At 48.4% G+C, this 15839-nt stretch overlaps 1 protein-coding gene across 2 annotated transcripts in view; it reads right to left on the bottom strand.

The window, feature by feature from the left end:
• MFAP5 (microfibril associated protein 5) overlaps positions 1-14921 on the bottom strand; it is a 47425-nt gene extending 32504 nt beyond the window's left edge. Inside the window, exon 1 of one of the 2 annotated variants that reach the window (XM_025183030.2) lies at positions 14845-14921. In XM_025183030.2, the coding sequence (XP_025038815.2) occupies positions 14845-14869 (25 nt within the window). In that variant the 5' untranslated portion in view covers positions 14870-14921. The remainder of the gene's footprint in view (positions 1-14844) is intronic. The other variant, XM_025183029.2, reaches the window with a different exon arrangement.
• Between the last annotated feature and the right edge of the window lie 918 nt (positions 14922-15839).

Here is a 15839-nt window from a genome sequence, read left to right on the forward strand (position 1 = left end):
AACACGCTCCTGTTGGCTTCCCTTACTCCTCACAGAATGAGGAGTACCAGATACCAGCAAGGACTGCCCTTAGTGTTCAGATTGGGGGGGTCTACACCAGACCTATTAAATCAAACACTAGAAGATTGACCTCCAGATGGTCGATCTTCTCTGTAGTGTAGACATGCCTTAGGAGTCTTGTCTCTTCCCTTGTTTGCAGCAAGTGTAATAAAACTGGTTCAATTAATGCTGATATGTTGGCTGTCAAACCTGGTTCTCATTCTGTTGCTGAGTTCTTGCTTTTTATCAGAGGTAGAATCTGCCCTTCTTAGAGGTAATATTGTCAGTCTGAACCGTTGCTTTCTTGAGGGAAAAATTCATGATTATACCAATGCTCCTATTTTCCTGCTTGTTGATCCTGCTGTGGATTGGGATGTTGACAATCCTAGCAGCTTGCTTGTCTTCCATGGGTCTTCTGAATTTATTTATGATACCATAGGCCCTAAGTCACTGTTTATACTTGTGATAAAGAAACATGATTTTTGAATGCTTGTTAATGATACTGATACAGTATGGAGAAAACAGTTTCTGATATACTCCATCCATCCATCCTGGTGAACTGTGAACAAGTATTTAATTGCAAAGAGGATGGAGAAGTCTTCACAGGGTTATTGCCACAAATGTTTTTGTACATCTTTTGACTCCATAGCTGTCCATTTCATGTCCTTTTTGTGATGCAGAGAAAACTATTTTTCATACTTTTCTTACTTGATCCAGGTTATAACCATTATTTCTTTTGCTTCGGGGTATTTTTCTGGTTATTGTCCCTTGATTTTTTTCTCCTACTGTATTTATTTTGACTGTTAAGCTTAGGTTCACAATTAGATCTGTGATATGCCTTGCAAAGTTTATTTTGGTTCAACCAAAGATGGCCAATTTAAAAAGTAGATGTAAATTATTTGGTGGTGGAATTGCCAATGTTCTTCAGGTTTTTTAAAGATTTTGATCATTTTATGCCTGGAATTTAGATATTATCCACTTATAAGCTATTTGGATCGATTTGTTAAGTGCTGCACTAATGGAATTGCACTTTGTACTATTTGTACAGTTTTTGAATTTTTATTTGGCTGTGGTTCTGCACTGATATTACTAAAAGTATTTTAAAAGTCTCTCTCCCCATTAATACTCTGTTGTATCTTTTTCTGATTGTGTTTCTCCTTCCCTCTGTAATTCTTTGTAGGTACTTAAAAAAAAATCTCCCTTCTTTTTCTTTCTTCCATCTCACCCCTCACTATACCCAAATGCAACACTTGTTTCCATTTCCAGAAATATTTGGGGACTTGAGTGTACCATTCTATTTTGCAATTTTCTACAGTTTTAGAAGGAATTATATTCAAACTTTATTTTCCAATAATATCCAACAGGACTTTAGAATTTCATATATGTATTCTGATTCTGAGTCCTGGCTCCATGGCTGTGCTGTAGCAAGCCATGAATCTATGAGGAATTCAGGATCATTCAAAGAACATAATTTATCACAAGAGCAATGGGTGGGGACATCACATAAATAACAATAAATTGGCTAGATGTACATGTATGGGATTCTGTTTAGAGGGTTTAATTTCATTTTCAGAGTTTATTTTGCAGCTTTTTTTTATACAGATGTCCAAAAATCAGGGGTATTTTTAGCTTTCTCTTTGTATATACATATACTACTGTTTGAAATAGCACTACATTAAAGCATATTAGGAACTTTTAGCCTGCATCAAGAAGAGTCTATGTAGTCTAACAAATGTGCAACATGTTACTGTGCTTTTGAATTCAGATTCCTAAATAGTCTGCATTACGTAGACAAGCCTTTAGATACAAACCAGGGAGAAGGGAGATCATCTATATACACACATTACATTGGGAAAAGGGTAAAGTCAACATGAACAGAGTAACTGTTCCCAATGTTTATTAGGTAAATACCTCTTTATACTTTTGGGGAGGATTATCAATGTTTATCAGTTAAAACCTAAAACCAGACGTCCTCTACATATTCCATTGACCTCTACTGAAAACAGGATTCTCCTGTACTTTGTGTCATACATTTTATATTAGTAGCAGCTAATGGATAGTCTCTTTTAGCTTAAGTTGTCAGTTTCTGGGCTTTTGGAGCACAAAGAATGCAGTTCCATCTCTGCTGCCTGCTCTGATGTTCCAAGTGACCAAAAAGTGGAATAAGGTCACAACCGTGAAGTTCTAGATGGCCATATATATGTTACCAGAAGAGAGCATAAGATCCCAGAAACAGAAAACACAGAATCAGAAAAGCAAAGGACAGGAGAGAAAAAGCTCAGAATTAAGATGCATGATTTTCATGGAAAGCTGACAGATGGAGTGCCTGGCAGCCAGGGAATCAGCTGGCAGAGTAAGTGATGACATCACCCTGCATCCATGAGCCAGGAGCTAGAAAGCTAAGCATCCTCCCTTAACTAGTGGATTTGGCAAAATGGGCTATGGGAGGGGGCGCACTCAAGGGAACTGAACTGTGTATGGTAGGAAGAGACAGCAGCAATCAGAATGTATAGGAGGAATGAGGAGAAATTTCTGCACTGAATTTGCCATTTTGGCCACTATTAGGGATATGGAGAAGGTACAGAAAGAAAGAGTAGGGGTATGTCTACACTACAGCGCTAATTCAAACTAACAATTCAAATTAGTTAATTCGAAATAAACTAATTCGAATTAGTGCATCTAGACCTAAAAACTAATTCGAATTAGCGATTTGCTAATTCGAAATAGCACATCCACATTGAGTGGACCCTGAATCGAAGGTAAGGCTGGCCAGAAACAGTGCCAGAAGGGCAGTTCTCAGGTTTCTCTGCTTTCTGGTCTACCTCCCTGAGGGACAGAAAAGCATTTGTGTCTTGGAGTGCTCTGCTTGCCCTCACTCGGGGCACCACGGCACTCTGCAACATGGAACCAGACCTACCCTCGGGGACTCTGCTGAGTCTCGTGGACATGTTGCCAGCAGCCTGGCTGCACTGTCTGCAGGCTGCCATCCAGGAGGACCATCGAGGGGCTGTCAGGATCCAGGGGGCCCTGAGGGAGAGCATCTACCCTGACGAGCGCTAACAGTCTCCCCAGTCTGCCCCACTGGGGGCTTGTGCCCCATTCCACCCTCTCGTCCTTTCACTTACCCTTCCCTAGCCCCCCTTCCTAATGTCAAATAAAAGACAAGAATTTTCAAAAATAACAACTCTCTTTATGCAACACAACTGTGGGAAGACGGGTGAAAGGAGGCGGGAGAGGGCAGGAGAGAGGGTGGGAGAGGGGAGGGGGAAAACTGGGAGGAGGGAGCTGGAACGGGGAAGCAAGGGGAAGAAGGGGGAGGGAAAACTCAGGGAACAGGGGTGGGGGTCTCGCTGGGCCAACCGCCTCCCAGCACGGCGAGGGAGGGGGCCTCGGCGTCCCTGGGGGGATGGGGTGGAGGGTGCGGAGGTTGAGGTGGGGGGTGTGGACATTGAGGAGGAGGGTGTGGAGGTTGAGGAGGAAGCAATGGGATGGGGGGGCAGGAGCAGGAGGAGGGACAGTAGTTGGGGGGGCAGCAGGCGCAGGACCGGCACGGGACACCATGCTCTGCAGCAGGGCCTGCAGGCTAGCATTTCTGGCTCGGTCCTCAGCCAGCTGTTCCCGGCGGAGCTGCAGGTCTTCCCGCATCCAGGCCTGGACAGTGCTGTGCAGGGCTCGCAGGGCCCCCAAGTGCTGGCCCCAGTACTCCTGCCGCATGGTGGTGGTCTGGAGCAGGCCACAGGTGCGGAAGCATGTCCCGGGCGGGGTGGTGCACCCTGCACGAGCAGCTGGTGCAGCTGTAGAGAAAAAGAGAAGTGGTCAGTTCTCCCTGGGGACACAGTGGATGATGCCCAGCCACCCACCCACGACGTGAGGGCAACTGTGCCCTGCACCGTCAGAGCCGCTGTGCTTGTACAGAGGCCATGGTCAGGATGTCTGGCTCTACCCGGGACTGGGAGCTGCCCCAAGATCGCACCCATGCCCCTGTGCCGTGTATAGTCTGGCCAGGGCGGGGGGGGGGGGGGGGGGAGGGAGATGTCCCCTGCCTCTGTGTAGAGGGGGTGTGTGAAGGAAGAGCGTCCTGCTGGGACCTGCACCGGGGTCAGGAGCATGTCAGGTCTCTTCACACACACATGTGCCTATTGGGCCATGGCCCCTGGATGTCATGCATCTGGAGCCACCAGCCCAAGGGTGGCATGGAACGTGCTCGCACGTGCACAGGTGGCTGTGTGATCCGTGGGAGGCATGGCTCATACGCGTGGTCCCTGGTCTCCCTCCCTGCCTCCCTCCCGGGCAGGGGACAGTGCTGGCACATACCTGGTATGGCCTCCCTGGAAGACCCTGCCAACTCTGGTGCTGGAACAGCTGGCGGTGGCCCCTCCGGTGCGCCTGGGTCACGGCCCTCTGGTTCCGGCTCGCTGCCTCCTGGGCTGGTGCAGACCACCCCGCCCCCCAGGAGTTGGTCGAGGGCAGGGAAGTAGGGGCAGGTGGCAATCCCTGCTGCGGCGCCACCCCTGGTGGCCCTGGTGTATGCCTGCCGCAGCTCCTTCACTTTCAGGCGCACCTGCTCCTGGGTGCGCCTGTGTCCCTTTCAGGCAATGGTGGCCGCTATACGGCCGTAGACGGCCACGTTCCTCCTCCTAGTGTGGACATCATGGACGTTGGGGGCCTGCCCCCAAACCTCAATGAGGTCCATGACCTCCGCACTAGTCCAGGAGGGCGCGCACCGTCTACGGCCCCTGCTGGGGGACTGGGCGGGGGACGGCTGGCTGTCACTGGCTGCCTGGCTCATCCTGGGGCCACTGAGTCAGGGGCACAGACTGCTGGCAGGGCTGGCTCTGGCAAGTGCCATCTGGCCAGAGTCTACCCCTTTAAGGGCCCCAGGGCTGGGGGAGAGGAGAGGAGTTTTCCTGGTTTGGCCCAGAGTGGCCACCAGGGCAAGCTGGGAAGGGCTAGCCTCCAGCTAGTTCGAATTAAGTGGCTACACAGCCCTTAATTCGAACTAGTTAATTCAAACTAGGCATTACTCCTCATAGAATGAGGTTTACCTAGTTCAAATTAAGCGCTCTGCTATTTCGAATTAAATTCGAAATAGCGGTTTGCATGTGTAGCCCCTATTAAAGTTAATTCGAACTGATGGCTGTTAGTTCGAATTAACTTTGTAGTGTAGACAAAGGACAAATCAAAGATAGGAAAAAAAAGGGTAAGAATGGTCACACAATGTTCTCTTTCGTATTATAACCTGAACCCACTTAAATGCTTTGCCTTAAAGTTTTCAATATTTTGTAAACCAGAGGGCGCAAACCCATCCCTCCCCTTTCCACTCTGGCCACTGGACTATTGCTCTTCACTCTTTGCTGGACAGCTTTCCTACTTTTTCCCCTAATACGGCCTGAGGCCTCCCTATTTGTTGTTTTTCAGTTGGAAGTGATGCTGAGTGACTTATTCCCTTAGAGCAGTGGTCCCCAACCTTTTGGGGCTGCTGGGCACCCACGGGCAAGGCTGCTCACACACCGGGCACCTGGGGGCAGGGTCGCGTATGCGCCCTAGGGCGTGGCCGTGCACGTGCCTGGGGGCGAGGCCACCCATATACTGCATGCCTGGAGCTAGCGCCACTCATGCGCCGCACTCCTAGGGCTGGTGCCGCAAGTGTGCTGCACGTCCAGAGGTGGGGTCGCCCATATGCCATGCGCCCGGGGCTGGAACAACCCATGTCCTGCGCACCCGGGGACGGGGCCACCACCGCCCATTCGCTGTGTGCCCGGAGCCGGCGCCTGTGCCATGCGCCCAGGAGCCAGCAGCGCCCATGCGCCACACGCCCAGGGCTGGGGCCGGCACAGACCTCGCGCTGTGCACCCGGAGGTGGGGCCGCCTAACCGTCGTGTGCCCAGGGCCGGCACTGACCATGTGCTGCGCGCCCGGGGCTGGTGCCACCAAATGCGCCCAGGGGCTGGCTCTGCCCATGTGCCACACACCTGGGGGTGGGGCTGGCCCCGATCACTTGGTGGGCGCACAGAAATGGCCCGGCAGGTGCCATGGCGCCCGCGGGCACTGCATTGGGGACCACTGCTGTAGAGGAAGGCAGCACCCCCAGGCACAAAGTAGTAATAAGGTAACCTCAGAGGCTATCAAGAAAGTGCTAACCTAGTATTTCAGGGAACACAGGTGCTAGGAAAATCCTCAATGTGTCCTTTTTACCTCATCGGGCCTTGTGGAGTACTACTTGCCCCAACGGATGCAGAGCTGCTGTAGCGGGTAAGCCAGCACGTCCGACCCTTAAGAGAGCCTTGGGAGAAGCCCCCATTGAAGATGGAAAATGAAATCAGTAGTTCACTGGTCCTTCACACTTTCAGTTCTTCCAAAGAGATGGGAAAGGGACCACGTATCCAAGGAAGGCGTGGAAGTGGGCTGGGGAGTGAGAGGCAGAAGGAATTACAGTAGTCCTTCAGTCATTAGGAGAGCTAATGAGGCATTCTGGATTACACTGCTATCAATCTGTTCCATCGGAGCAAGCCAATGCAATTTTCTGTATATGGCAAAGAATAAGGTTTATAGAATTATAGAATCATAGAACTGGAAGAGACCTCAGGAGGTCATCAAGTCCAGCCCCCTGCTCTAGGCAGGACCAATCCCAACTAAATCATCCCAGCCAGGGCTTTGTCAAGCCAAGACGTAAAAACGTATAGGGACGGAGATTTCACCACCTCTCTAGGTAACCCATTCCAATGCTTCACCACCCTCCTAGGGAAATAGTTTTTCCTAATATCCAACCTAGGCCTCCCCCACTGTAACTTGAGACCATTGCTCCTTGTTCTGCCATCCGTCATTACTGTGAACAGCCTCTCTCCATCCTCTTTGAAACCTCCCTTCAGGAAGTTGAAGGCTGCTATCAAATCCCCCCTCACTCTTCTCTTCTGCAGACTAAACAAACCCAAAGCCCTTAGTCTGTCTTCATAGGTCATGTGCTTCAGCCCCATAATCATTTTGGTTGCCCTCTTCTGGACTCTCTCCAATCCGTCCACATCCTTTCTATAGTGGGGGCCCCAGAACTGGACACAATACTCCAGATGTGGCCTCAGCAGAGCTGAATAAAGGGGAATAATCACTTCTCTAGATCTGCTGGTATTGCTCCTCCTAATGCACCCTAATATGCCATGTTGACTCATATCCAGCTTCTGATCCACTGGAATCCCCAGGTCCTTTTCTGCAGAGCTACTACTTAGCCATTCAGTCCCCAGCCTATAACAAAGTTTGGGATTCTTCCATCCCAAGTGCAGGATTCTGCACTTGTCCTTGCTGAACCTCATCAGATTTCTTTTGGCCCAATCCTCTGATCTGTCTAGGTCACTCTGGACCCTATCCCTGCCCTTCAGTGTATTTACCTCTCCCCCTAGCTTAGTGTCATCTGCAAGCTTGCTGAAGGTGCAATCCATCCCCTCATCCAGGTCATTCATAAAGATGTTGAACAAAACTGGTCCTAGTGATAGAAATGTAGCCGTGTTAGTCTAGTGTAGCTGAAACAAAAAACAGGACTATGTAGCACTTTAAAGACTAACAAGATGGTTTATTAGGTGATAAGCTTTCATGGGCCAGACCCATTTCCTCAGATCAAATAGTGGAAGAAAATTGGCACAACCATATATACCAAAGGATACAATCAAAAAAATGAACACATATGAAAAGGACAAATCAAATTTCAGAACAGAAGGAGGATGCGGGGGAGGAGGGGAGGGAGGTAAATGTCTGTGAGCTAATGACATTAGAGGTGATAATTGGGGAAGCTATCTTTGTAATGGGTAAGATAATTAATGTCTTTGTTTAGACCGAGGTGTAAAGTGTCGAATTTAAGCATGAATGACAGTTCAGAGGATTCTCTTTCAAGTCTGGTGTGAAAAGGTCTTTGAAGCAGGATGGAGGTAATCAAGTCGATGAGACAATGCCCTTTCTGGCTGAAATGGCAAGAAACTGTTTTTTTCTTTGTGATCCTGTCTAATATCTGTTTTGTGGGCATTGATTCTTTGGCGAAGTGTCTGAGACTTTTGTCCAATGTACACAGCAGACGGACACTTTTGGCACATGATAGCATAAATTATATTTCTGGATGAGCAGGAATATGTGTTCTTGATCTTATAACTCAATTGGTTAGGTCCAATAATGGTATCAGCAGAGTGAATAAGTGGACAAAGCTGGCAACGGGGTTTGTTGCAAGGAAAGGTTCCAGGGTTGCTATTAGTGTGGTATGTCCTGTGGTTGTTGGTAAGAATCATCTTGAGGTTAGGTGGTTGTCTAGGTGGGTATGTCTACACTACCCCGCTAGTTCGAACTAGCGGGGTAATGTATGCATACCGCACTTGCTAATGAAGCCCGGGATTTGAATTTCCCGGGCTTCATTAGCATAAGCGGGGAGCCGCCATTTTTAAATCCCCGCTGCTTCGAACCCCGTGCAGCGTGGCTACACGGGGCTCGAACTAGGTAGTTCGGACTAGGGTGCCTATTCCGAACTACTGGTACACCTCATTTCACGAGGAGTAACGGTAGTTCGGAATAGGAACCTAGTCCGAACTACCTAGTTCGAGCCCCGTGTAGCCGCGCTGCATGGGGTTCGAAGCAGCGGGGATTTAAAAATGGCGGCTCCCCGCTTATGCTAATGAAGCCCGGGAAATTCAAATCCCGGGCTTCATTAGCAAGTGCGGTATGCATACATTACCCCGCTAGTTCGAACTAGTGGGGTAGTGTAGACATACCCTAGGAGACTATGGGTCTGTCTCCCAGGGTATGTCTACACTACAAAGTTAGTTCGAACTAACAGACGTTAGTTCAAACTAACTTTCATAGGCGCTACACTAGCGCTCCGTTAGTTCGAACTTAATTCAAACTAACGGAGCGCTTAGTTCGAACTAGGTAAACCTCATTTTACGAGGATTAAGCCTAGTTCGAACTTACTAGTTCGAACTAAGGGCTGTGTAGCCCTTTAGTTCGAACTAGTGGGAGGCTAGCCCTTCCCAGGTTCCTCCTGGTGGCCTCTCTGGGCACAACCAGGAAAACTCTTCTCCTCTCCCCCAGCCCCGGGCCCTTAAAGGGGTAGACTCTGGCCAGACAGCACTAGAGTCAGCCAGCCCTGCCAGCAGTCTCTGCCCCTGAGCCAGTGGCTGCATGATGAGCCAGGCAGCCAGTGGCAGCGAGCCGTCCCCTGCCCAGTCCCCAAGCACCCAGGGGCTAGCCAGGGGCCGTAGACGGCACGCGGCCTCCTGGTCTAGTGCGGAGGTCATGGACCTCATTGAGGTTTGGGGGCAGGCCCCCAATGTCCATGATCTCCGCTCTAGGAGGAGGAATGCGGCCGTCTATGGCCGCATAGCAGCCGCCATGGCCAGCAGGGGACACAGGCGCACCCAGGAGCAGGTGCGCATTAAGGTGAAACAGCTGCGGCAGGCGTACTGGGACCAGCACCTGGGGTCCTTGAGAGCCGTGCACCGCACACTGCAGGCCTGGATGAGGGAAGACCTGCAGGTCCGCCACGAGCTGCTGGCTGAGCTCCGAGGGCTGAGCACCAACCTGCAGCTCCTGCTGCAGAGCATGGTGCCTCGTGCTGGTCCTGCACCTGCTGCCCCCCCAACTGCTGTCCCTCCTCCCACTCCTGTTCCCCCTCCCACCTCTCCCTCCTCAACCCCCACAACCTCTTCCTCAATGTCCACACCCCCCACCTCAACCTCCACACCCTCCACCCCATCCCCCCGGGGACGCCGAGGCCCCCTCCCTCACCATGCTGGGAGGCGGTTGGCCCAGCAAGACCCCCACCCCTGATCCTTCAGTTTCCCCACCCCCTCCTTTCCCTTGCTTCCCCCTTTCAGCTCCCTCCTCCCAGTTTTCCCCCTCCCCTCTCCCACCCTCTCTCTTCCCCTCTCCCACCTCCTTTTCCCAGTTTCCCTGAGTTTTGTTAAATAAACAGAGTTTCTATTTTTGAACACACGTGTCCTTTATTTTGTACATCAAGAAGAGGGGCTAGGGAAGGGTAAGTGGAAGGAGGTGAGGGAGGACTGGGGCACGAGCCCCCAATGGGGAGGACTGGGCTGGCTCTGCGGGCTTCTGGGGGTGGAAGCTCTCCTGCAGCCCCCCAATTGCCCCCTCTCCCCAGATGGCAGCCTGCGGCAAGTGCATCCGGGCTGATGGCCGAGTGGTGTGATGTGCCCAGTGTGGGTAGTCTGGGCACTCCAAGCCAGGACTGCTTTGCAAGCGGGGCACCCCTGAGAACTGTCTGTCCGGGGTAGGGGTCGGGTCCCTTTAAGCGCAGCCCTGGGCTAGTCTGAGGCAGCATCTCCACGCTCTAAGTCCTCCTCTGATGCCCTGCCGGCACTGCTTCCGGCCATCCTTAAGCCCAGTTCAGGGTCCACTATGTGTGGACATGCTAGTTCGAATTAGCAAAATGCTAATTCGAACTAGTTTTTTAGTCTAGATCCGTTAGTTCGAATTAGCTTAGTTCGAATTAACTAATTCGAACTAAGTTAGTTCGAATTAACGTTGTAGTGTAGACGTACCCCCAGAGCCTCTCGGAGTTTACTACTGGAGGACCTAACCAATTGGTTATTGGACCTAATCAATTGAGTTATAAGATCAAGAGAGAGTGTTCTCCCTTCAACTTCCTGCAGTGTGGACAGAGCCAAATGTCAAGTTAACATACTTCAGCTTCAGCTATGCAATTAATGTAGCTGAAGTTGTGTATCTTAATTCAACCTTATCCCATAGTGTAGACATGCCCTTTGTGGTTTGAGTCTCTTTTAACTCAAAAATTACCTAACTTCTCATTGGGTTTGCCACAGCAGAAATCAGACATGGCACTTGGACTAACAATCCTCAATTTTAAACCTCGGGGAGCTGTGAGCAGGTTATTCTTGGTGAGGGATCATCAACTTGAATTCAGTTTCCTTTTCTCCACCCCACTCCCCAACTTGATCCATCGGGGCCTGAAATGTTGAATTTCAGGGCATGTTGCAAAGCACATTTGCTTACCCAGAGGAGTTAGAGGCTTGGGGGTTGATGGAAAATGACTTTGAGATATTAGTTAGTATAGGTTCAGCAGTCAGTGCCAATGAATGTATTGCTATTTGTTGTGAATATGCTGTTGGCTATTAAATATTTTATAAACAGGACAAATGTAAATGAAACCAGTATAGAGGATGGTGCCCTTCCACTTAGTGGACACTGGAGGGAGCTACAGCACTCAGCATATCATAGTTCACTGATTATATTTCATATACCTTCAGAGCTAGGGTTCTCTGCACCTTAGTATGTAGAAGTCCCTAGTCAATTTAATTTTTATGTCTCTTCCTTTAAATCTCCCTCTGCTTCTGAGTGATCTAGTTCTGTACCTCTTTAGCTGGAAGGTTTTTGGAGAAAAATCTCCACAGTCCTTACCCATTAAACTTGAGATCACCTTCAGTAGACTCAGAAATCACCCTCAATTTCTTCCTATATTTTACTTGGCTGCAGCCCTACTATCCCAGCAAAGTAGATCTGGATGGTGTCCAAGTTAATCTTGTGGATGAATGCAGTGATATGTGTGACTCCAAGGAGAAAAGTGTTAACCCCGGTTATCCAACATAATTTTAGGGGGTGTTAAGCCACAAAGAAACTCTCCTTTCTAAGTAATGGGGATGTTCATGTCCCTAAAGCATCAGTGTGGTTTGATGGGGTTCCACATGTCAAGGAGTAATATGACTAACTCAGTAAGGAGTGCTGTTCCCTTGAAGTCATTACTGACCCTAATGTCACATGTTGCTAAGGAAGCTATGTTACAGACAGTTTAGTAATTTGGTTACAAAACAAAATTACCAACTACCCCAAGGCAATTCAAACTCTCATGACGTTTTCCACCTCAAAGATCGCTGCTTTTCAGTGAGTGATACCTGAGTGTAAATTCTGTAATGCATTTGGGAAGACATCTTAACGTCAGCTAATTTCTTTCTCTCTCTGCATCTCATAGGCCTTCACATATACTTGTAACTTAATGCCTGGTTACTATGTCTCAGCAATGAGAAATTAATGAGTTGCTGTAACATGTTTGAATGTATCGTTTCAATAATGTAACACTGTGTTCATTTGAGTCAGGACAGGATGGGAATATTCCTATGAGCCAGAGAGCTTCTTATAGGATGATTATTTGAGCTCTGACACACTCTTTTGAGTCATTCCCCTATTGTGCCCTCTACCGGTAATAGAAACAAGCCTAAGTCAGAGTTCAATGCCAGATCCAATCATCTCCTAAATTTGGGGTGTTTAGATCAGGATTTGTGTTCACTCCAAGTTAAAGATAGTGGGCAGCTATGAAATTCAGACCCCCAATGTTCAGAGTAGTTTAGATCTTATCTTTTTTTGGTTTGCAGTTGATTGTGCCTTCACTGTGATGGCCATCAGGATGTAGAACTCTTTGCCTGCATCTCTGTTTCATTGAGACCAGTTCTGACAGGCTGGAGAACCCTTCTGGGGTTCAGCCAAAATGCATTCAGATACTCACTCCTGCAGCTCAACATATCATATTAGGAGCATGAACACAGCCCCAAGCATCCTTCTTTGTCACATAAATGGCTATGTCTACACTGCAGGCTTTTGCCGGCAGAGAGTATGCTAATGAAGCGCTCATTAGCATTTGTCATGCTGTCATTTGCATATCTCTGCCGATGCTTTTTGTGCAAGAGGTTTTTGTGCAAAAACAAGCAGTGTAGACAGGTCCGTTTTGTGCAAAAAACTCCTTTTGTGCAAGATCCCATATACCTCCTTTTTTTAACCATAAGGGATCTTGCACAAAAAATCTTGCACAAGACTTTTTGTGCAAAAACAAGCAGTGTAGATGTGTCCATTTTGCACAAAAAATCCCTTTTGTGCAAGATCCCTTCTCCTTTATCTCTATATGGTCCTTCAGTTCCCTCTGTCCTTGTGTCCTTACTCTCCCTTTCATTCTTGTTTCTTCCTATGTTTTTTCTGTTTTCTTTTTGTACCTTTTTTCTCTCTCCACTTCTGTTTTTCTTCCTCTGTTCCTCTTCCCTTTTCTATATTTGTCTTTCTCCCTCTCTCTCCTTTCTATGCTCTTTTTAATGTTTTCTCTTTCTGTATGTATCTTTTTGTATCTTTCTTGCTTTCTGTCTGTCTCCTTGGTTTCCTTTCTGTCACCTTCACTGGAATGTTGGCAGAAACCTTATTTTCAAAGAAACAGAGGAACTGACTGACTAAATAAAGTATCTAGGAACGGGGCAGGAAGCTTCTTTTCCACAAGGGTCTGTATTCCAAGAACTCTTTCTCCCTATTAGCAAAAGAACCAGTTACATTCCACGTCCACCCCAGCTCCAACCCCATTCAGAGTCAAGATCTCCCCCTCCACTCAGCACACAGTCCTTCGGAGGGAGTGATGGATTGCACTGCAGTAAGGGCTGGGATCAGTGCAGGGAAGGGAGGAGGAGACATACTGCCAGCATCAGGACAGGAGAGTGGGGACTGAGCACAAGAAGAGAGGGGGTGGAGATGTGGGAGGGTGTATGTGTCTGCAGACTATTGCGCCATTCTGACTTTTGCTGAGCAGCTTGGAGAGGAGAGGTTTGAAAGATAGAGCCAAAAGAGGCACAAGGCAGAATGGGCTCAGGCAGGGGATGAAGGCTGCCACAGAGGCAACAAAAGGGTGGCAGAGAGATAACAAGAAAGAGAAATGAGTGCATTCTTACGTGGTACAATCAATTATGTATAACAATACACAGTAATACAGTAACAGAGCTCTCCCCATTTCTCTTTCTCAAACTATTGCAAGCAGGGCTATGGCACAGATGTAGAAACATACAAAGGCCAAATGATGCAAAGTATATTGAAACATATTTTCACTATACTTGAAAAAAGATTATAATATGATCTCTGTCCAGGGTCTAGATAGATCCACAGAGCTATTCACAGGTCTCAGCATATGAGTAGCGTGACAATTAATATAGTATTAACTTTTTTTTTTTTTTTGCCTAGCACATCTCCCTTCATCCCTTTTTCCTTCCTTTATTTTCCTTCTGCCTTTGTTCTTTTCTCTGTTTTCTCCATCTGTTTCTTTCTCACACTATCCAGGTTTCTTTCCATTTATATCTTTGCTGCTGCCTTCTTTTTTGTTCTTTTAATATCCTATGCTCCATATCTTTCATTATCCTCTCTTCATCAGCCTTTCTCTGTAATTTCTTTCACCCATCCCTTTCTATCCTTTTATCTTACTCTCATTCCTTCCATCAATTCCTTTCTCCCCCCTCAGGTCTGATTCTCCATTGCCCACCATGTGACATCTTACACACACAAACATGCACATGCACATACACACACCCTTTTTGCACTCATTTTTCTGAGATAAAAATTCCAACCCACAGTGCAAGGAAAGGGAGAAACAATCCCAGAATATCTTCTACTTTCTTTTTCTGAAACATGTATCTCACACAGGCACACTGTGGGAGATGCAGATGGTCGAGGGGGGAAACGGGGACTGCAAGGAGATTGGGGTGTGTCTGGTATTCATGCAATCAGCCTGCAGGAGGCTTCCTGGCCCCTGTAATTCCTCCCAGCAACTGACACAATTCTATTTCCTCTGCTTCAGATGCTTCTGCAGATTCCCTGCTCTGACCATTCCCCCCTCCCACCATCCTTTGCCGACATCACACTGCACCAACTATAGCTGCCAGCTGCAGTGACCTACTTCTGCCCATTCTGCACAGCATCTCCATTCTCTTTCATTCTTGCACTGGCTGCAACTGAAGAAAAGGGAGCAGAATCACTCCATATCCCACTCAGTCCCCTACTTACCGCTTGTGTCATAATGCCCCCACATGGAATAGAAGATCCCCCTTGGTCCTCACAATCTGCTCCATCTATTTAGTGCAGGAAAGGGGCACTGAAAATATAACCATACTTCTTAGTGCCAGGAGCCAGTTTTAAGGGAATCTGATGGAGTGATCACTCCCTGCAACGAGTTTAGTCTCAAAAGCCCCTCCCCTTATCCAACTTATTGTCTAGTACAATTGTCATACTAGCTATAAAATATGAGAAATGGGATATACCACAGGGACTTTTTAACATGCTCTATAAAGTTATCTGGCTCACAGGGCAAATGTTTATCATCCCTTTCCCCTCCTGCCCCAAAGACATAGCACTCTGCACCTGCATCAAACTATGCCCACCAACCCTTGAAATGCCATTAACATTCAATGACTGGCAATGAGGGAAAGAGATAGAGAGCCAGAATAAGATAGTCAAAGAGCAGGGTCAGCCCAAGTCATTCGTGCACCCTGGGCCCCAGGAGCACAGCGCTCCCCCGGGAGTGCGATGCATGTGTGGCTCCACCCTCGGGTGCACGGTGCCCCCCACCCCTGGGCTCCCAGCACATGTGTGGCCCTGCCCTCAGTGCGCGGCACATGTGTGGTGCCACCCCGGGCACACAGAGCATGAGCGGTGCCACCCCCACCCGGTCTGGCAGCTCCATGCAACGCCCCGTACAATGGGGCGCCCTGGGTGGTAGCCCGGCTGGCCCATTCTTTGGGCCAGCTCTGCAAAGAGAGAAAAGGAATAGCAAGAACATGAGGGGAGGTATCCCGTAAAAACTCCACCGGGTCCAGGGAATGCATCTGCTCTTTAGAGTTTTTTTGTTTTTTTTTAAGGAAGAGCAGATATGCTCTTTCGGAAGCCCTGTCTTCCTCCTTCCATAAGGAAGAAGGGCTCTTCTGAAAGAAGAGGCTTTTCTGAAATTTGGCTCAGTGTAGACAGGCCAAATTTTGGAAAAGCCTCTTCTGAAAAAACTATCA

This window comes from Pelodiscus sinensis, chromosome 1, assembly GCF_049634645.1.
Source record: "Pelodiscus sinensis isolate JC-2024 chromosome 1, ASM4963464v1, whole genome shotgun sequence".
NCBI lineage: Eukaryota > Metazoa > Chordata > Testudines > Trionychidae > Pelodiscus > Pelodiscus sinensis.